This window comes from Scyliorhinus canicula, chromosome 5 (assembly GCF_902713615.1).
Source record: "Scyliorhinus canicula chromosome 5, sScyCan1.1, whole genome shotgun sequence".
Classification (NCBI taxonomy): Eukaryota; Metazoa; Chordata; class Chondrichthyes; order Carcharhiniformes; family Scyliorhinidae; genus Scyliorhinus; species Scyliorhinus canicula.
The window spans coordinates 173,103,093-173,124,351 of record NC_052150.1 but is presented as its reverse complement, the minus strand read 5'-3'; the positions used below and the strand labels follow the sequence as shown (position 1 = coordinate 173,124,351).

The 21,259-nt window shown below is 45.9% G+C and overlaps 1 protein-coding gene and 1 pseudogene across 11 annotated transcripts in view; both read right to left on the bottom strand.

The window, feature by feature from the left end:
- Positions 1-21,259, bottom strand: part of mllt10 (MLLT10 histone lysine methyltransferase DOT1L cofactor) — a 447,863-nt gene that overhangs the window by 14,523 nt on the left and 412,081 nt on the right. For all 11 annotated transcript variants that reach the window (XM_038798090.1, XM_038798088.1, XM_038798094.1 and 8 more), the window contains 3 exons: positions 20,210-20,364; positions 5,566-5,754; positions 5,352-5,440 (listed from right to left, as the gene is read on the bottom strand). In XM_038798090.1, coding sequence (XP_038654018.1) covers positions 5,352-5,440; positions 5,566-5,754; positions 20,210-20,364 — 433 coding nt within the window. The remainder of the gene's footprint in view (positions 1-5,351; positions 5,441-5,565; positions 5,755-20,209; positions 20,365-21,259) is intronic.
- Positions 18,502-18,620, bottom strand: LOC119966681 (annotated as a pseudogene).

Below are 21,259 nucleotides of genomic sequence, written 5' to 3'. Positions count from 1 at the left end.
CGACTGGTTCTGGCCCTCAGCTCCATACATCAGAGGGTCAATCTCTTCCTCTCACTCTCCTGCAGTTGTGGGGGAAGATAGGAGGAGGGGGGCTTGAAGCATTGCTAGAACTGGGAGACCTTCAGTTCCATGCAGACGGGGAAGGTGCCGGGATCAGGTGGGTTCCTGATGGACTTCTACAAAACATCTGCAGCAGCACTGCTTCGCACCTGTGGGAGATGTTTGCAGACTCACTAGCGAGGGGCACATTGCCTCCAAAGCTAGCAGAAGCCCTTTTATCACTGTTACCCAAGAAAAACCGAATGTGGGTCCTACAGACCCATTTTGGTGCTAAATGTGGATGTGAAAATACTTGCAAAAACCCTGGTCAGGCAACTGGAGAACTGCGTACCAGAGGTGGTCGCAGAAGACCAGACAGGCTCTGTTAAAGGTAGACAACTAACAGCAAACATCAGGCGTCTGCTGAACGTGACAATAACCCCATCCGGGAAGAAAACACCTGAGGTGATCATCTCCCTGGACTCAGAAAAGACCTTCGACAAGAGTCGAGTAGAAGTACCTCACTGAGGTACTAGAATGGTTTGGGCTGGGGACAGGGTTCAGCACATGGGTGAAACTCATGTACAACGCCCCCAATTGAGCGGATGGACCAACAGCTCTGGATACTTCCAGCTACACCGAGGCACACGGCAGGGATGCCCGTTGGCCCCACTCCTATTCGTCCTGGCAACTGAGCCGTTGGCGATCACCTTCAGAGTGGCGGGAAACTGGAAGGGAATCTGAAGAGGAGACAGAGAGTATATAGTCTCACTCTGTGCAAATGATCTGCTCCTCTACATCTTGGCCCCACAAAGCAGCATGGAAGGGAGCTCTTGAGAGAGTCTGGAGCCTGCTCGGGCTACAAGCTCAACCTGAGCAAGAGTGAAGTATTTCCTGTGAACCCGAAAGAGGGAGAAATAGAGCTGGAGGGAGTAACATTCAAGCGGGCCCAATGCAAATTCCGCTCTCTGCGGATCGAGATTGCCCGAGACTGGACACAGATCCACAAATGCAACCCGACCAATCTGGAGGGTGCAGATGATAAAGCTGAACGTGCTGCTCAGGCTTCTCTTTCTATTTAGATTCATACTGATGCACATCCACAAGGCCTTCTTTAACTTAGTCGCCAAAATTGGCATGGCATTTGTTCTGAGGGGGGTTGGGGGGGGGGGGGGGGGGTGAAGAGAGAGAGAGAGAGCTGAAGGAACTCCAAAAAGATCCTACAGAGAAAAAGAAACATGAGGAATCTCGCTCTTCCAAACTTACAGAACTACAACTGGGCAGCCACAGCAGAAAGAGTGAGAGGATGGGTGAAAGAACCGGAGCGGAATTGGTGAGGATGGAGAGCTCCTGCACAGGGAGGATCCTCCAAGCTTTGCCACAGCAGCACTCCCATCCCCGCCAGCCAAGCACTCAACAAGCCCAGTGGTGGCGGCCACACTCCGAACCTGGAATCAAATGAGACAGCACTTCAACCTAACTGAAATGTCCATTATGGCTCCCATCTACGGCAACCACAGGTTCGAGCCATCCAAGATGGACGCTACCGTTAAAAGGTGGAGACAGGGTGGGGGAACACTGACTGTTAGGGACTTCTATACGGAGGACAGACTAGCGACGTTAGAGGAACTGACAGAAAAAACAAGTCTACCCAATGGACACGAGCTGCAACACCTACAGATAAAGAACTTCCTCTGCAAGGAGATGATAAGATACACACAGACACTCAATGTTAGCAGAACTACCGGACGCAGGCAATCTTAGGGGGGTGGACGGACGGACTTCGGGGACCTGTACGGACGATTCCTAGAAGGGGCACGCTCTCCACTGGACAAGACACGGGAAAAATGGTAGAAAGAACTAGTGATTGAAATAGGGTAGGGACCCTGGAGCGAAGCACTGAACAGAGCCAACTCCACCTCCATTTGTGTAAGGCTAAGCATCATGCAACTGAAAATTGTGCACAGAGCACACCTAACCAGAAACCCCGAATGAGGATGTTCTTCTCGGAGGTGGAGAACAAGTGTGAATGGTGTCCAGGAGGCCCGGACAGCCGCACCCAAATGTGCTGGGCATGTCCCAGGCCTGTTGGGATCGGGACAAGCTTCTTCAAAGAAATACCTAAGGTTAAGACCACCATAATACCAGTACCAAAGAAGAACAAGGTAGCCTGCCTCAACCGGTGGCCCTGACGTCTATTATCATGAAATGCTTTGAGCGGCTATGTGCGAGACGGGGAGGCTGGCGTCGATCCATTGCAGTTTGCCTATCACCACAACTGGTCCACAGCAGATGCTACCTCTCTGGCTCTACAATCAACATTGGAACACCTCAACAACAAGGACACCTACGTGAGACTGCTGTTCATAGACTATAGCTCCGCCTTCAACACCATTATCCCGACAAGACTTATAACCAAACTCTGCAATCTTGGACTTGACCCCTCCCTGTGCAGCAGGATCCTGGACTTCCTCACCAACAGACCGCAATCTGTCAGGATAGGCAACAGCATCTCCTCCACAATAGTCCTCAATACCGGGGCCCTGTAAGAATGTGTGCACGCCACCCCCCTGTCTGCATGAATGGCTCCAAAGTGGAGATGGCCGATAGCTTTAAGTTCCTGGAGGGTCCCCATCACCAACAATCTGTCCTGGTCCACTCACGTTGATGCAACAGTCAAGAAAACCCAACGTCTCTAATTCCTACGGAAGCGAAAAAAATTCGGCATGTCTGCATCAACTCTCGCAGACCTCTACAGATGTGCCATAGGGGGCATCCTATCCGGCTGCATCACCGTGGTATGGCAACTGCCCTGCTCAGGATCGCAAGAAACGATAGAGTGTGGTGGACTCAGCTCAATGCAGCACACGCTTGCCACGTTCCCATTGATTCGGTCTACACCCCCTGCTGCCTCAGGAAGACAGACAGCATTATCAGAGACCACTCCCATTCAGGTTTTGCCTTCTTCCAGACCCTTCCATCAGGCAGAAGATACAGAATCTGAAAACCCGCACATCCAGACATAGGAGCAGCTTCTTCCCCACAGCTACTAGACTCCTCAGCGACTCTCCCTCGGACTGATTTGCTCCCTATAAGAACACTATCAACTCTCTTGCTCAAGTATTTGCTTTGTTTGACCACTTGTTCCACACTGTAACCAATCATTGTTTGTCGATGTACCATTTGTCAATGTACTCTGTCGATTATTCCTTTTTTGTCCACAATGTATGTACTGCGTACGATCCCTTGGCCGCAGAAAAATACTTTTCACTGTACTTCGGTACACGTGACAATAAATTAAATCGAATCAAATTGAATGGGAGTGACGGTGGAGCCGGGTCCTAAAGTGGCAGTCTTCGGTGTATCTGACCACTGGTGTTGGGAGGGTCCAGAGTACTGGAAAATGGCTAACCCCTGTTTAAGAAGGGGGGGAGGCAGAAGACAGGAAATTATTTGCTGACAGGAAATTATAGGCTGGTTAGCCTGACTTCGGTCATTGGTAAGATTTTAGAGTCCATTATTAAAGATGAGATTGTGGAGGACTTGGAAGTGGAGGATAAAATAGGACTGAGTAACCATGGCTTCATCAAGGGGAAGTCATGCCTTACAAATCTGTTAGAATTTTTTGAGGAGGTAGCAAAGAAGTTAGACAAAAGAGAGCCAGTGTCGTGATGTATTTAGATTTCCAGAAGGCCTTTGACAAAGTGCCGTATTGGAGACTGTTAAATAAGTTAAGAGCCCATGGTGTTAAGGGTAAGATCCTGGCATGGTTAGAGGATTGGTTGACTGGCAGAAGACAGAGAGTGGAGATAAAAGGGTCTTTTTCAGGATGGCAGCTGATGACTAGTAGTGTGGCTCAGGGGTCGGTGTTGAGATCACTACTTTTCACAATATACATTAACAATCTGCAATCTGGAAGAAGGAACGGAGGGCACAGTAGCTAAGTTTGTAGATGATGTAAAGATATGCAGAGGGACAGGAAGTATTGAGGAAGCAGGGGGGCTGCAGAAAGGCTCAAACAGGCTAGGAGAGTGAGCAAAGAAGTAGCAGATGGAATACAATGTGGAAAAGTGTAAGGTTATGCACTAAAGAATGGAGGCATAGACTATTTTCTAAATCGGAAAAGGCTTCGGAAATCAGAAGCACAAAGGCACTTGAGAGTCCTAGTTCAGGATTCAAGGTTAACGCACAGGTTCAGTCGGCAGTTAGGAAGGCAAATTCAATGTTAGCATTCATGGCAGGGGGGCTAGAATACAAGAGTAAGATGTACTTCTGAGGCTGTATAAGGCTCTGGTCAGACCCCATTTGGAGTATTGTGAGCAGTTTTGGGCCCCGTATCTAAGGAAGGTTGTGCTGGCCTTGGAAAGGATCCAGAGGAGGTTCACAAGAATGATCCCTGGAATGAAGAGCTTGCCATATGAGGAGTGGTCGAGGACTCTGGGTCTGTACTCATTTGAGTTTAGAAGGATGAGGTGGGGGATCTTATTGAAACTTACAGGACACTGCAAGGCCGAGATAGAGTGGATGTTTCCACTGGTAAAAAAATAACTAAACCAGAGGACACAATCTCAGACTAAAGGGACAATCGTTTAAAACTGAGATGAGTAGGAATTTCATCCGCCAGAGGATGGGCGAATCTATGGAACTCTTTGCCACAGAACACTGTGCAGGCCAAATCACCGAGTGAAGACAGAGATAGATTGGTTCTTGATTAACAAGGGGATCAGTGGTTATAAGGAGAAGGCAGGAGAATGGGGATGAGAAATATATCAGCCATGATTGAACAGCAGAGCAGACTCGTTGGGCCGAATTCTGCTCCTGTGTCTTATGGTCTAAGGCGGAAGAGCTATTGAGTAAGATGGGGCTGGTTTAGCATAGCTGGCTTGTAATGCAGGACAAGGCGAGCAGCGCGGGTTCAATTCCCGTACCGGCCTCACCGAACAGGCGCCAGAATGTGGTGACTAGGGGCATTTCACAGTAACTTCATTGAAGCCTACTTGTGACAATAAGTGATTATTATTATTAAGTCACTTGAGACAGCAGTCATGGCAGGTAAGGGTTGGTGTAAAACAAATAGGAGAGTGTGCCTAGCTGTGAGTGTTTATTTGGGGTGGAAGAGGATTCCCCACAGTAGAGTTTGAAGACAAGGGCAATGGAGCTCAAGTTGGGCAGGAGAGGGTGAGGTATCAAAGACAAGAAAATTATGATAAATTGACGAGGCAAAGATTGAGACTTTGGAGTTAGCCTGGCCAGTATAATGAAAATGACATAAACAATTATCTCAAATACAAGGTAAAATAAATAAGAAACACCTGGATTGGAATTGCAAGTGTGCTTTCAGGCAGAAAACTGTTGCTCAGATGGGGACCTTTACTGCTGTGCAAGGAAGATGCACTGTGGACTATAAGAGAATACATTAAAATTTAATTTTTAACACAACATAATATTTTTAATTGCAAACAATATCACTTGTCAGATTAATTTTAGCATCACATGCACAAGCATATGAAGCAGAATGTCACTTACCAGTTTGCACTGTGAACGGATGTATTTGAGTTGTTGGACTGGTATTAGAACTCATGACAGGAAAGGGTACTGAAAGCTGAGCATTTAGTAGCTGGAGGCGCTCCTTTTTAGCTGTCAAATTCTTAATTTGCTCCTCTAGTTGCCGATTTTCAACTTGAAGTTGATGCAGTGATTTCAACATTCCCATAACTATTTAAACAAAAAATGAATTAAATAGTGTTGTTAACTCAAAGGCAAATTAATCGCACCAATAACACAGCACTAAAGAAACAATCAATGCAAAGAAATGGAAGGTCGCACATTTTAATGAATGGAAGCACACCATAACTGGTAAGATTCCTAGTAAGTGGAGGAAAAGACAGGGAAGGGTGCAGAAAAATAGAATTTAAAAGTTGGACGTGCAGACATAGAACAAAGAAGACAGCACAGGAACAGGACCTTCACCCCTCCAAGCCTGCGCCGATAATGTGTCCTATCTAGACCAACCGCCTGTATCCTTCTATACCCTGTCTGTTCATATGCCTATCCAGATAAGTCTTAAAGGTCGCGAACATCTCTGCTAACATATCACCCGCCCCAACAGCCCCGGACACACCAATACCCACTATCACAGCCTCAGAGGTAAGAGCTGCCTTCTTGAAAGTGAATCTGCAGGAAGCGGCGGGCACCGACAGAGTCCTTGTGTGAGCACTCAGAGCCTGTGCAGACCAGCTGGCGAGTGTATTCACAGATATCTGTCACCAACAATCTGTCCTGGTCAACTTACATTGATGCAACAGTCAAGAAAGCCCAACAACGTCTCTATTTCCTACGGAAGCTAAAGAAATTCAGCATGTCTGCATCGACTCTCGCAAACTTCTACCGATGTGTCATAGACTGCAGCCTATCTTGCTGCATCACAGCTTGGTATGGGAACTGCACTGCCCAAGATCGCAAGAAACTGCAGAGTGTGGTGAACTCAGCCCAACGCCTCACACACGCTTGCCACCCCCACATTGATTCTGTATACACCTCCTGCTGCCACAGGAAGGCAGACAGCATTATCAGAGACCTCTCCCACCCAGGCATTGCCTTCTTCCAGACCCTTCCATCAGGCAGAAGGTACAGAAGTCTGAGACCCGCACACCCAGACATCGGAACAGCTTCTTCCCCACAGCTACAAGACTCCACAACAATTCCCCCTCAGAGTGATCTGTTCCCTGTACGAACACTATTCACAACGCCCTATGCTGCTCTTACTCATGTATTTGCTTTGTTTGGCCCCTTGTTCCGCACTGTAACCAATCACTGTTTGTTGATATACCATTTGTCAATGTACTGTTGATTATTCATTTTGTCTACGATGTACACACTGTGTGCGTTCCCTCGGCCGCAGAATAATACTTCTCACTGTACTTCGGTACATGTGACAATAAATCAAATCAAATCAACCTCAACAACCTCACTTAGCAATGCATTCCAGGCCACCACCACCTGTGTAAAAAAAACTTTCCCCGCACATCTCCACTGAACCTTCCCCCCTCACCTTGAAAGTGTGCCCTCTTGTAATTGTCATTTCCGCCCTGGGAAAAAGCCTCCAACTGTTCACCCTATCTATACCCCTAATAATTTTATAAACTTCTATCAGGTCGCCCCTCAGCCACCAGCTCTCCAGGGAGAACAATCCCAGTTCATTCAATCTCTCCTCATAGCTAATACCCTCCATACCAGGCAACATCCTGGTGAACCTTTTCTGCACTCTCCCAAAGCCTCCACATCCTTCTGGTAGTGCAGTGACCAGAATTGGACACAGTATTCCAAATGTGGCCTAACCAACGTTCTATATAACTGTAACATAATTTGAGTTTTTATAGTCGATACCCCATCCTATGAAGGCAAGCATGCATATGCTTTCTTACCACCATTTGCACCTATGCTGCCACTTAAGGATCTGGGGACCTGCAAGCCTAGATTTCAGTGTCTCTGTACTCCTGATGGTTAAACTCCCACCTGAATTGGATCTACCAAACTGCATCACCTCGCATTTGTCTGGGTTAAATTCCATCTGCCATTTCTCCGCCCAATTTTGCAGCCTATCTATATCCTGTTGTATTCGCTGACAATCTTCATCACTATCCGCAACTCCTGCAATCTTAGTATCATCCGCAAACCTGCTAATCAGACCTGTTATGTTTTCTTGCAAGTCATTTATATATATTACAAAGAGCAGAGGCCCCAGTACTGATCCCTGCGGAACACCACTAGTTATAGACCTCCATTCGGATAAACACCCTTCTACTGCTGCCCTCTGTCTTCTATGGTCAAGCCAGTTTTGAATCCATCCAGCTAGTTCACCCTTGACCCTTATGATTTAATCTTTTGCACCAGCCTGCCATGAGGATCCTTATAAAATGCTTTACTAAAGTCCATGTAGACAACATCCACATCCCTTCCCTCCTCAAAAAATTAAATTAAATTAGTGAAACATGACCTCCCTGATACAAAACCATGCTGTCTGTCGCTCATAGGTCCATTCACTTCCAAATGTGCATAGATCCTATCTCTGAGAATCTTTTCCAACAATTTCACTATCACTGACGTCAAGCTCACTGGCCTATAATCATCCAGATTATCCTTGCAACCCTTCTTAAATAACGGTACAACATTGGCTATCCTCCAATCCTCTGGGATCTCACCTGTGGCCAACGAGGACACAAAGATTTCTCTTAGAGGCCCAGCGATTTCATCTCGTCTCCCTCAGTAATCTGGGATGCCATCTGGTCCTGGGGCTTTGTCTATCTTAATGCTTTTTAACACACCTAACATTTCTTCCCTCGTAATAACAACCTGTTCTAAAGTGTTTACACATCCCTCTGAGACACCACCAATCAATGTGTCCCTCTCCTTTGTGAATACCGATGCAAAATACTCATTAAGGACCTCACCTACTTCCTCTGGTTCCACACATCATTTCCCCCCTTTGTCCTCGAGTGGACCAACTCTTTCTCTAGCTACCCTCTTGTTCCTAATATACGTATAAAATGCCTTGGGATTCTCCTTAATCCTGTCTGCCAAGGACATTTTGTGACCCCCTTTTGCCCTCCTAACTCACTGCTTGAGCTCTTTTCTATTTTCCTTGTATTCCTCAACTGCTTCATCAGTTTTTAGCTGCCTATACCTCACGTATGCATCTTTTTTCTTTTTAACAAGGTTCTCAATTTCCCTGGTCATCCATGGTTCCCGAATCCTGCCTTTCCTGTCCTTCCTTTTTACCGGCACATGCCTGTCCTTACTCCCATCAACTGCTCCTTAAAAGATTCCCACATGCCAAATGTGGATTTACCCTCAAACAGCCTCTCCAAACACAGCCTCCAAATCCTGCTAATCTGGTTGTAGTCAGCCTTCTCCGAATTTGGCACCTTAACCCTGGGACAACACTCGTCCTTTTCTATGAGCATCCGAAAGCTTACGGAATTGTGGTCACTGTTTGCCACATGTTCTCCCACTGCAACTTTGATGATCTGGCCGGGTTCATTTCCTAGTATTAGGTCCAATATAGCCCCCTCTCTAGTCGGAATATCCACATATTGTTCCAAAAAACCTTCTTGGACACACTTAACAAATTCCTCACCATCCAGATCCCTAGCCCCAAGGATTTCTAATCAATATGAGGAAAATTAAAGTCTCCCACTGCAACAACCCTATTATTTCTACATCTATCCAGAATATGCTTACATATCTGTTCTTTAACTTCCCATGGGCTGTTGGGAGGCCTGTAGTACACCCCCATCATTGTGAATACCCCCTTCCTGTTTCCGAGTTCTACCCACAGTGCAGCTGTAATATGATCTCTAACCAGTATTGCAACTCCCCCACCTCTTTTACCTTCCTCCCTGTCTTGCCTAAAACACCTATATCTTGGAATATTTAGCTTCCAGTCCAGTCGCTTTTTTAACCAAGTCTCCGTTACAGCAACCAGATCCAAATACCGCTCGTGAATCAAGGCTTTAAATTCATCTATCTTACCTGTTATACTCCGTCCATTGAAGCAGATACACTCCAGACCTCCAGGCCCACTGAGTTCACCCTCTCCCAGCCTACCCTTCCTCTTAGCCGACCTGACCCTGGTATTATGCATCTCCAGTCTCTACACTTTGTATGCTTTGTACCAGCTCAGAGACATCCAGGACCCTGGCATCAGGGAGGCAAACTACGATCCTGGAGTCCTTTTCGCGGCCACAGAAACGCCTATCTGTGCACCTGACTATTGAATCACCTACCACTATTGCTTTTCTACGCTTAAGAGTCCTGGTTTTATGCAAGGAGCAGTGATTACAAAAGTGATGCTGCTGAATTTGTCAAAGACACTGATTAGGAGTCCACAGTACCAGCCTCCCCGGACAGGCGCCGGAATGTGGCGACTAGGGGCTTTTCACAGTAACTTCATTGAAGCCTACTCGTGACAATAAAGCGATTTTCATTTTCATTTCATTTCACTGTGGGAGTTTTGTATTATTTTCTGGACATCACAGTATAGGGAAGGGTACAGTGTGGATAAATCAGAATTATTTAAGGAACTAATAAAAATCAAGTTAGCAGGAAATTAAAAAAGCAAAATTGGAAGACACATTATAAATTTTCATTTTTGGAGAAAAGAAAAGTGAAACCTCCATTTTGGGGGTGACAGGATGAATAATCCTATCCTGTAGCTACAGAGAAAGGCGAAGGCTTCTTGGAAATTCAGACTCATTTAGCTGAAACAGGTAGATGTTCTTGAGATTGTCTAATGTTTAGAGTGTAAATAATGATAGATTGCTTCCACTGATTGATAAATTGGTAACAAAAGGATATAGGGCAGCACGGTGGCACAGTGGTTAGCACTGCTGCCTACGGCGCTGAGGACCCGGGTTCGAATCCCGGCCCTGGGTCACTGTCCTTGTGGAGTTTGCACATTCTCCCCGTGTCTGCGTGGGTTTCACCCCCACAACCCAAAGATGTGCAGGGTAGGTGGATTGGCCACGCTAAATTGCCCCTTAATTGGAAAAACAATTGGGTACTCTAAATTAAAAAAAAAGCAAAAAAAAAACAACAGGATATAGACTTTATCTGAAGAGTCACGAGGGCTAAAATTAGTAGAAATATTTCAACAAGATTTTCACAGATTTATTCAAACATGAAATGCATAAGGAATGACTATTGAGGGCAGCACGGTAGCGCAGCGAGTAGCACTGCTGCCCCATGGTACCGAGGTCCCAGGTTCGATCCCGGCTCTGGGTCACTGTCCGTGTGGAGTTTGCACATTCTCCCTGTGTTTGCGTGGGTTTCGCCCCCACAACCCAAAGATGTGCAGGCTAGGTGGATTGCCCATACTAAATTGCCCCTTAATTGGAAAAAAGGAATTGGGTACTCTAATTTTTTTTAAAAATGACTATTGAAGTAGAAACTCGAACATCTTTTAGACTAGAATTGGATGTAGATTTGAAAAGGGAAAATAGAAAAAGGATACGAGGAGAAAAACAGGATAATTGGATTGCAGTGAATTTGAAGATCTAGCACTAGCCTGATGGAAAAAATGATGTGTGTGTCCTGCAGCTTCTCTGATTCTATACAGTAACTGTGGGCTATTGGAATCCATTGGAATATTCATCCCTAAAATAGAAATTCCGCTTAATTTCTTTCTCCAAAACTGAATGCTATTTTACAGGGATTAGGCTTCTTTCGATTTTACTTTATAATTTCTACAAACTTGCTAGTTCAAAAAATAATCAAATCCAGGTCAAAAAAAGGGGGAAGAAATGAACTAAACATTTACTGGGCAAAATCTGAAAATTTGTACACATAAGTTACTGTAAGCCCTTTTCTTTAATTTTGGTGACAGCGGCCTTTACAGGAATCTGCCTGCTGCAGAAGTTCTGCTAACTGAGAAATGCCAGCCAATCAATGGCCAGCATCTCTGTTGAATAGTAGTGCCACTGGTACATGGAGAATGATTGCCTAAAGATGAAGGCTGGAAACTAAGATTTGATTTTTTTTTAACCAGACAGAAGATTGTAATCTGAGTTACCTTTTGTGAAGAATGGCTTCGCTGAAAGAAGGGTAAATTATCTGGGTATGATTACCCACTGATGTTCTCTTGAATCAGAAACTGAGGACCAATGGAAAAATGGATATGTGGACATGAGCTAAATCCTTACTGAAGAGAAAAACTAGATATGGCTTGGCATTATTGCTTCCTAACAAAAATAAATTCAGATGCAAAGCATTTTGTGAACTGGATGCCCATCAGATGGATACTGATAAAGCTTTGGATCTTTTATTAAACTTCATAAAATTTACAAGAAAGATGGTCTATAAGATGGGACTTTGATAGGTTTTCTTTTTTCCCCCCTTTTAAAATAAATTTAGAGTACCCAATTAATTTTTTCCAATGAAGGGGCAATTTAGCGTGCCCAATCCACCTACCTTGCCTATCTTTGTGTTGTGGGGGCAAAACCCACGCAAACATGGGGAGAAAGTGCAAACTCCACAAGGACAGTGACCCAGAGCTGGGATCGAACCTGGGACCTCAGCGCCTTGACACTGCAGTGCTAACCACTGCGTCACCATGCTGCCCTCACTTTGATAGATTTTCAAAGATGGTCTTTCTATGGAAGAATATACAGAGGACTTTTACAGACAATATAAAAGATTGGAGATTCCTTAATCAGTGCGTGCATTTATAGAATAGAACAGTACAGCACAGAACAGGCTCTTCGGCCCTCGATGTTGTGCCGAGCAATGATCACCCTACTCAAACCCACGTATCCACCCTATACCCGTAACCCAACAACCCCCCCTTAACCTTACTTTTTAGGGCACTACGGGCAATTTAGCATGGCCAATCCACCTAACCCGCACATCTTTGGACTGTGGGAGGAAACCGGAGCACCCGGAGGAAACCCACGCACACACGGGGAGGACGTGCAAACTCCGCACAGTGACCCAGCCGGGAACCGAACCTGGGACCCTGGAGCTGTGAAGCATTTATGCTAACCACCATGCTACCATGCTGCCCAAATTTAAATTGCTGGGTTACCACAAGTCTGCACCAACCCACCTTGTGCCAATATGTCACACATGGATAAATTGGTTAAGCACAGGGCTAAATAGCTGGCTTTTAAAGCAGACCAAGGCAGGCCAGCAGCACGGTTCAATTCCCGCACCAGCCTCCCCCAAACAGGCGCCGGAATGTGGCGACTAGGGACTTTTCACAGTAACTTCATTTGAAGCCTCCTTGTGACAATAAGCGATTTTCATTTCAAGCTCTTGGCCTTAACTGGTATTCGGTTCTCAGAAATAGACAGGAAGTGATCATTTCCAGGAGCCTTTCTGGTGTTACAAAGGATGGAAGACTCGATGATTGCAGCATTTTTAGATAGTTCAGCAGATGACAGTGCCAGAGGAATTACAAACAGCAGGGTGAGGACAGAAGGCATTTTTAGCAGATCTGGCAGATGATAGACAAATTAAATCACGGGGCCGAGGCCCCAGGTTTGAACCCGGCTCTGGATCACTGTCTGTGTGGCGTTTACACATTCTGCCTGTGCTTGCGTGGTTTCACCCCCAAAACCCAAAGACACAAGAAAGAGCTCTTTTTACCCGATATTGGGTGGGTAGTCGAAGATCGAAGAAGTAGTTTCTCGGAGTGGCATGTCCGCTGGTTATCAAATGCGGCAGGAGACAACGAGAGACCTGGCCAAAGAGTTGGGGGAAACCTTTGGCGCGGCAGCCAGTGTAAGGAGTGCAGAGGGAGAAGGGTTGTTGCAAGGTGGAAAGCCCCAGATGGAGCAGGTGATGGCTTTCAAGGAGAAATTCCGGCAACAGAGGAAGGAAATGCGGGAGGATCGCTCGAAGGCCATCCAAGGAACTGCGGCACCCATGAAGAGTTCGATGGAACGGGTGAAGTGTTTGAAGTCACAGTCGCAGCAGTCGCAGATTCGGGAGACTGAAGGAGTGATCTCGGACCACAGCAATCGTGTGGTGGCTCTGGAAGTGGAGGTGGGGCTCAGAGATGTCCTTTGGAAAACGTTGAGGACAAAGGTGAAGGAGCAGGAGAATACTTCGAGAAGGCAGAACCTGTGAATAGTGGGACTGCCTGAAGGAGTGGAAGGTGCGAGTGCCACAAGGTACATCTCGAAGATGCTGGCGGGGCTGGTAGCAGAAGGGGTGCTCGATAAGGCCCATGAAGTAGACCGTGCACAGGTCCCACCCACCCCCCCCTCCTGTTTTATGGGACTGTTTATTTTGTAGTGAGCCACGAGATTTTGGTTGGTGTGGAGAGGGCAGAGTATACAGGGATAGTTATCTCAGACCATGTGCCCCACTGGCTGGAGTTTCGGTTTAAATTGGGACGAGAGCGGAGGCCGAGGTGGAGGTTTGACATGGGGTTGTTGGCGGTTGGGAGTTTTTGTGATAATATAGGGGGGATGCCATTTACGGTAGCGAGGGACAGGTTCAGGTATTTGAAGATTCAGGTCGCGAGGGACTGAATAGGGCGCCATAAGTGGAACTTAACAAAGCTGGTGGAGGAGGCCATGGGGGATACACTACAGCTGAAGTTGGCGAGTGGGTCCAAGTGGTGAAAATGAATATTCTGCCAAGGTTCTTGTTTATTTTTCAGGTTCTCGCGATCTTTATACCAAAGGACTATTTTTGGAAATTGGGCACGATTATTTTGGGGGTTGTATGGGCGGGGAAGGGACCAAGGGTCGGAGATCCCTGCTATAGAGGCAGAGGCAGCATGGGGGGGGGGGAGAAGGGGGCGTGGCGTTGCCGAACATGCTTCATTATTATTGGGCGGAAAATGTGGATAAGGTGCGGCAGTGGTGGGAAGGAGAAGGGGTAGAGTGGGCTTGGATGAAGGGAGAATCTTGTGAGGGATCCAGTTTCAGGGCTATGGTGACGGCAGCATTGCCAATGCCAATGGTCTGGTATTCAGGGAGCCCGGTGGTGCCGTCCACAGTGAAGATATGGAATCGGTTGGGGATGCATTTTAGGGTAGAAGGGATGTCGGTGCTAATGCCACTGTGCAAGAATTGTGGGTTTAAGCCAGGGGATGGATAGAACATAGAACATACAGAAGGAGGCCATTCAGCCCGTCTTTGGACTGTGGGAGGAAACCGGAGCACCCGGAGGAAACCACACAGACACGGGGAGAACATGCAGACTCCGCACAAACAGTGACCCAGCGGGGAATCAAACCTGAGACCCTGACGCTGTGTAGCCACAGTGCTAACCACTTGTGCTACCGTGCTGCCCTCGTGTATACAGGAGGTGGAGGGAAGTGGGGCTGGTCAGGGTATCTGGAGTAAGGGTTTGCCAGTCTGGAGGAGCTAAGGGAGAGGGTAGAGCTGCCAAGGGGGAGTGAGTTCAGGTATCTGCAGGTTAGGGACTTTGCACAAAAGGACTGGAGGAGGTTCCCCAGGTTGCCGGGATACACCCTACTGGAGCAACTGCTGCTTCCGGATGCGGAAGGGGAGGGAAGAATTGGGGATATATACTAGTGGCAGGGGGAGCAGGGAGGCAAACGGGTGGTGAAGATCAAGAAGAAATGGGAAGGGGAGTTGGGAGGGGAGAACAATTGGAGAGTATGGAGTGAGGCACTGCCTCGGGTAAACAGGACCTCCTCTTGTGCAAGGATAGGCCTCATACAGTTTAAGGTGGTGCACAGTGTGCAGCTGACTTGGGCGAAAATGAGTGAGTTCTAGCAGATAAGTGTGAGAGGTGTGGGCGGGAAAAGAGGAGAAAAGTTGTACAGACTGTATAGTTGATGGTGCGAAGTATGTTTCTGGGGTGTTTATTCACTGTAACCTGTTTTGATACATGTTTGTAATAAAATACATTAAAAAAAACACGAGTCAACTAATCTCACTAAAACTCTGTATCTCTCACAAGGAACTCCAGATGGCACCTTCGAATTCTCACCGCGAATTGCTCAACTTGGACAGCATCAATGACAGCACACCTCTCAGGGTTTCAATCTGGTCTCCAGAGATTCCTTTCCCCTTGATCCCAGAGTATGCACTCGCACTAATCACATGCATAACTTCTGCTCTTCAGCTGTGCTGAGCAGAACAGTACTGCTGTAAAGGGGTAATCTTGCCCAAAAAGCTCGTGGCATGGTGTCACCAACCTTCGGTTGCCTTCTTGGATCTTTAGCAAGCCCTCTTCAATTACGATGGCTTCTCCTGAACCCTGTTCACTTAAAGTCTTCTACCCGCAACCTTTTATATGGGAGACACTTTCTCTACTCTTTTTAACTGAACTGGGACGTTTTCATGTTCATGTTCTTCTCTGGGAATCCTTTATTAGGACTTTTTCCTGTCCCCTCTACCTATCCAACCTCTCCCTGGCCCCCACCTGGGACACCAACTGCAATGGCATGCTGCTCTCAGTCACATGACCCATGTTTTTGCACCATTTTTGTTCTCAGCACTGCACCCTGGGCCCAAATAACATAAGAATTGCAAAACTGTGCACATGCGCAAAAGCTTCAAGGTCAGTTGGGGAGATGAAGGTCTGACCTCCAGTTTCAACGAAGCAAGTTATCGTTTCATATGGGGTGGCACGGTGTCACAGTGGTTAGCATTGTTGCCTCAGTACCAGGGACCCAGGTTCAATTCAAGTCCTGGGTGACTATAGTCCAAAGATGCGCAAGGTAGATGGATTGGCAATGATGAAATTGCCCCTTAGTGTCCAGGGATGTGCAGGTTAGATACAGTTATGGGGATAGGGTGGGGGAGTGAGCACAGGTATGGTGCTCTTTCAGAGGGTCGGTGTAGACTTGAGGGCCAAATGGCCTCTTTCTGCACTGTAGGAATTCTATGATAATTGAAAGTGCTTGCACCTCAACAGTGTATGAAACAGATTGGTTAAAATATTATTTAGATTCACTTAGTAGCAAGGATCAAAGTACAATGAGGGAGCATGAAAGTTTTCCTTGTTTCAGACTCGGAGTTAACAACACATTGAGGTCATTGAAAAGTGGCGACTCCTTATAAGATAGCTGAAGGAAGTCACTTTAAGGGTACAGATGTAGTGTCCAGTGAGATATCCTTGCTGCTGAGGAAGCTTTCCATGAAAAAGGCCCAAATGAAACTAGACATGGAACATGATAAAGTAATTGGTTTTGGAAAGTCAATCAATCTGCAGTTCATCCAATCAGGGAATTATTACATACCCTTAACACAATCTGACATATCTAATCAGAATGTGAAAAAGTGTCAATGGTATCAGGTTATAAGAATTTGGGAGAAGCATAGATTGTATTAAAGTTATATAATTTGCTTACCCTCCTTGTCACAGATTAAAAATATTTCTAAAAGATGCAGGTGCTGCTGATGAAGAGGATACAAGACTCAAAGAGATTAGTAAAAAATGCGACATCTGTAAAAAGTAATGGAGGACACTGCCATGTCCCATTGTAAGTATTCCATTAGCTCAAGATATTTTTTTTTAAATTTAGAGTACCCAATTCATTTTATTCCGATTAAGGAGCAATTTAGAGTGGTCAATCAATCTACCATGCATATTTTTGGGTTGTGGGGGTGAAACCCACGCAAATACAGGGAGAATGTGCAAACTGCACACGGACAGTGTCCCAGAGCCGGGATCGAACCTGGGACCTCGGCGCTGTGAGGCAGCAATGCTAACCATTGCGCCACCATTCTGCCCTTGGCTCAAGATTTAATGAAGTAGCTGCCATGGGAAAGGTGTGGGACAGGAACAGAAATATTGTAATTTTTCATCCTGTAGACATGGCAACCGGATTCTTTCTTTCTGCAGGAATACATGGTAAGGGCAAAAGGTTGATTGTCGAAAAAGTCATGGAAAATGGATAGGGATTGAACTGGGAATACCAGCCAAATTTCTGCCTGATAATGGAGGAGTTGGGGGGTGGTGAAGAAATTTGTAATTATGCCTTTAAAGTCATGTGTAAAAACATGAACACTATGTCATGATACCACATCCCAAAAGTCCTTACAGCAATGAACTCTGTAAAGGAATCATGCAGTCATCAATGAGATACTCCATAAGGTCTTAGCCAATCAACCTACTGCAAATTAACAACTGCAGTCCATGTAAAGAATCCATTTCAGGGTGCTTACAAGTGGTATTAATGTGACGTTGCCTTGCAACATTGAATTTCTGGGAGCCAACAATCAAACACCCAAGAGCTGTGCTCCAGCACTGGGGATATCCACAGGCCCAGAGGGCGAGTGTGTGGATCAGGGGAGGGTATCTAAACTTTGACCCCCTACTGTTCCTGGCAGGGATCTGGGGTCTAGGAGCTCCTGCTATGGCTGGGGGTGAGTATGAAGAGCGGGCTTCTCCAGCACATCCGGCTTGGTGGATGACAGTCAGAGAAGGCGGGACACGAATGGGTGGGGGAGGCTTGGGGAAAATGAGGATCCCGGAGTGGAAGCCCAAGTGATTGTCGGCCTCTCTCCTCCAATTCCTTTCAGCTAGCACGATGGATGGTGTTTTCGACCCCGCAGCGGCAGCCTTCGAGGTGTTGGTGGAAGCCCAGGTGGCCAGACGTCAGAGACGGTAGCACAGCGTTGACGCAGTTTAGAGGTGGCACCCATGTGCAAGGGGCTGATGCACACCCATCAGGCCAAAAAGGAAGGACCCAGAGGTCCTTCTGGCGACGACCCAAGGTGTAGAGACATCGTTGGTCGTACAAGGAGATGACGGACAGTATGTGCTGCAGGAGGCTCTGACTCAACGAGGAGACGGTGTGGCACCTGTGCCATGTCCTTGCGGACTTGGCACTCCATGGAAGAGGAGGACATTCACTCTCGGTGGCCATAAAGGTTACCGTAGCCCTGAACGTTTATGCCACTGGATCATTCCAGGTCTCGAGCGGGGACATGTGCGGCATATCACAAGCTACAGCCGACAAGTGCATCTGTAAGGTGACAGATGCACCTGGTATTCCCAGGCAGTCTTCCATCCAAGTACTAACCAGGCCTGAGTCTGCTTAGCTTCTGAGATAAGACGAGATCGGGCATTTTCAGACTAGTATGGCTGCAGGCAGAAAAGCTTTAATAACAGCTTTCAAAAGGAAATTGGATAAATAGGAGAGAAAAATGCAGGAACGTGGGAAAAGACTGCGAAAATGGTACCAACTTGACTGGACTGTTCTTTGACACAGCTGGCGCAGGTCCTATGGGCCAAATGGCCTCCTTCTATGCTGTTCTATTTCATAATGTTATGTCTTATTTAACTCTATATGCACAGTATGAAAGGAATGCTTAAATACATTTGTTTTCCACCTGTTTTATCGGAGTTCTGATACAATGAGGTTATTACAATAGCCTCCTTTTATTCAATAATTCTAGCATGGTTATGGGGAGCATATGGATGAAAACAAAAAACACTTGTCAAATGAGGTATTATATATCCATAACAATGGTGGTGTGCTCACCCTTTTAGCTATAAAGCAGTTTTTTTTTAAAGATCTTCACGCTTGGGCTGATAAGTGGCATATATCATTCATAGCATAAACGTAGCCAGCAATGACCATCTTCAACAGGAAAGAATCCAACCATCTCTCCTTGGAATTGAACAACATTACCATAAATGCACCAGAAATCAGTATGCTGGGGTTGCCAATAACCAAAAACTTAACTGGATCAGCCATTTAATACTGTGGCTACAAAAGCAGGTCAGAGGCTTGGAATTCTGCAGCTTGTAACTCACCTCCTGCCAGCCCAAAGACAGCCCATCATTTACAAGGCACGAGTCAGGATTATGATGGAGTGCTCCCCACTTGCCTGGATTTGTCCAGCTCCAACAACTCTCAAGATGCTCAGTACCATCCAAGAAAAAGCAGTACGCTTGATCGCCACCCCATCCATCACCTTCAACATCAATTTCCTCCATCATGGGTACAGTATCAGTAATGTGGACCATCTACAAGATACAGTGTAGCAACTCACCAAGGCTCGTCTGGCAGCAGCTTTCAAACCTGCAACCTGTGTCACCTAGAAGAATAAGGGCAGCAGATGCATGGGAACACAGGCACCTGCAAGTTTTCCTCAAAGTCACAGACCATTCTGAGTTGGAACTATAATCACTGATCCTTCACTGTCACTGGATCAAAATCCTGGAACTTCCTCCCTCGTAGTACTCTGGATGTATCTAATCAGATTGATTGCAAGTCAAAAACACAAGCTGACTACCATCTTCTCAAAGTCAATTCATGGCACTCACATTATAAGAACAGATTTTAAAAATCTGTGGAAGTTATAAACATGTTACCTCTGATATCTGGTAACATTGACACTTGATGTTTTGACAAATCCTTACGCAGAAGAAGAGTTAAAGAATTGCCATATAAACTACCCATGAGGTATGAAGAGGTGGCGGTGTTTCGTAGATGCCGTTGCAGAATGGTACCCACAACTATGTGACTTATTCAATTATTTAAATTTAGTAGTATATATAACATGATGCACCCGCAAGATAATTATGACAACAGTAATGTAATTAGAATAAAAAAGTATCTTTGACAGCAAGGAAAAGACCATGCAGAAATACAAAATAGGCAGGTTTATGCAGTGTGAAATTATGGAGGTATTGAAAAGTGACCAAGTGACCAAGTGTGCAAGCCTCTCCATACCTTCTCCAGGACTGCCCTGTTCCAAAAGAAACTGCTGCCCTTCATTCCAGTGTCTTTCCAATAACTGTTCTATACTAGATGCGACTGGTGGTAGGTTCTCCAAGACACTGTTACTTGACTGATCATAACGAATCTGTAAACCACTTGCAGGAGATCTGTTTGAAAGTTTAGGATTTCCAAGAAACACAACAAAGTTAGTCTATGTAATTCTTATGGAATCTACTTTTTCAAAACAAAGATCCCCCTACTAGTCTTCCAAAATGATGACGTTTATTTCCCACTCCTTGTGGCAGATACAATCAAACATGTCTGTCCTGCTGCAAATTAACCGTTTCAGATGGCACTCCAACTGACTTGGGAATAATGCAACGCGGCCAAGACACTCTGCTTTAAGAAAAAACACCTTTGAAGTAATATCGCTCTTTGGTTAGTGAATTGTTTAACAATTAATAAAAACTAAGTAATATCACATTCTTAAATCAAAATTTTGATCCAAAATAAACATGCAGATTGGTCAATGACAGTGGACATTTGGTTTAGTGGCATGCTGTGTGAAAGTGTAGCAGGTAAACAGACTTGGGGGTTGAAAGTATCCAAAAATAAATGATCGATTTCAGCGCAGACCTAAATCCTGCAGAAGGTGGTAATGAAAAATCTAACTAGACATCCTGCATCACTGCTAGATCCCTCTCACCAACCAGCTCTCTAGAAACATTTGCAAAGGTCTTTGAGCAGGTGACCATTTCTCAATTCTTAAGAAGGGTAAATCAAACAGCCTATACTTAAGACCATAAGACACAGGAGCGGAATTAGGCCATTCTGCCCAGCGAGTCGGCCCCGCCATTCAGTCATGGCTAATACGCTTCTCATCCCCATTCTCCTGCCTTCTCCTCATAACCTCTGATCCCCTTATTAATCAAGAACCTATCTATCTGTCTTAAAGACACTCAGTGATTTGACCTCCACAGCCTCCTGCGGCAAAGAGTTCCACAGATTCACCACATTCTGTCGAAATAAATTCTTCCTCATCTGTTTTAAAGGATCATCCCT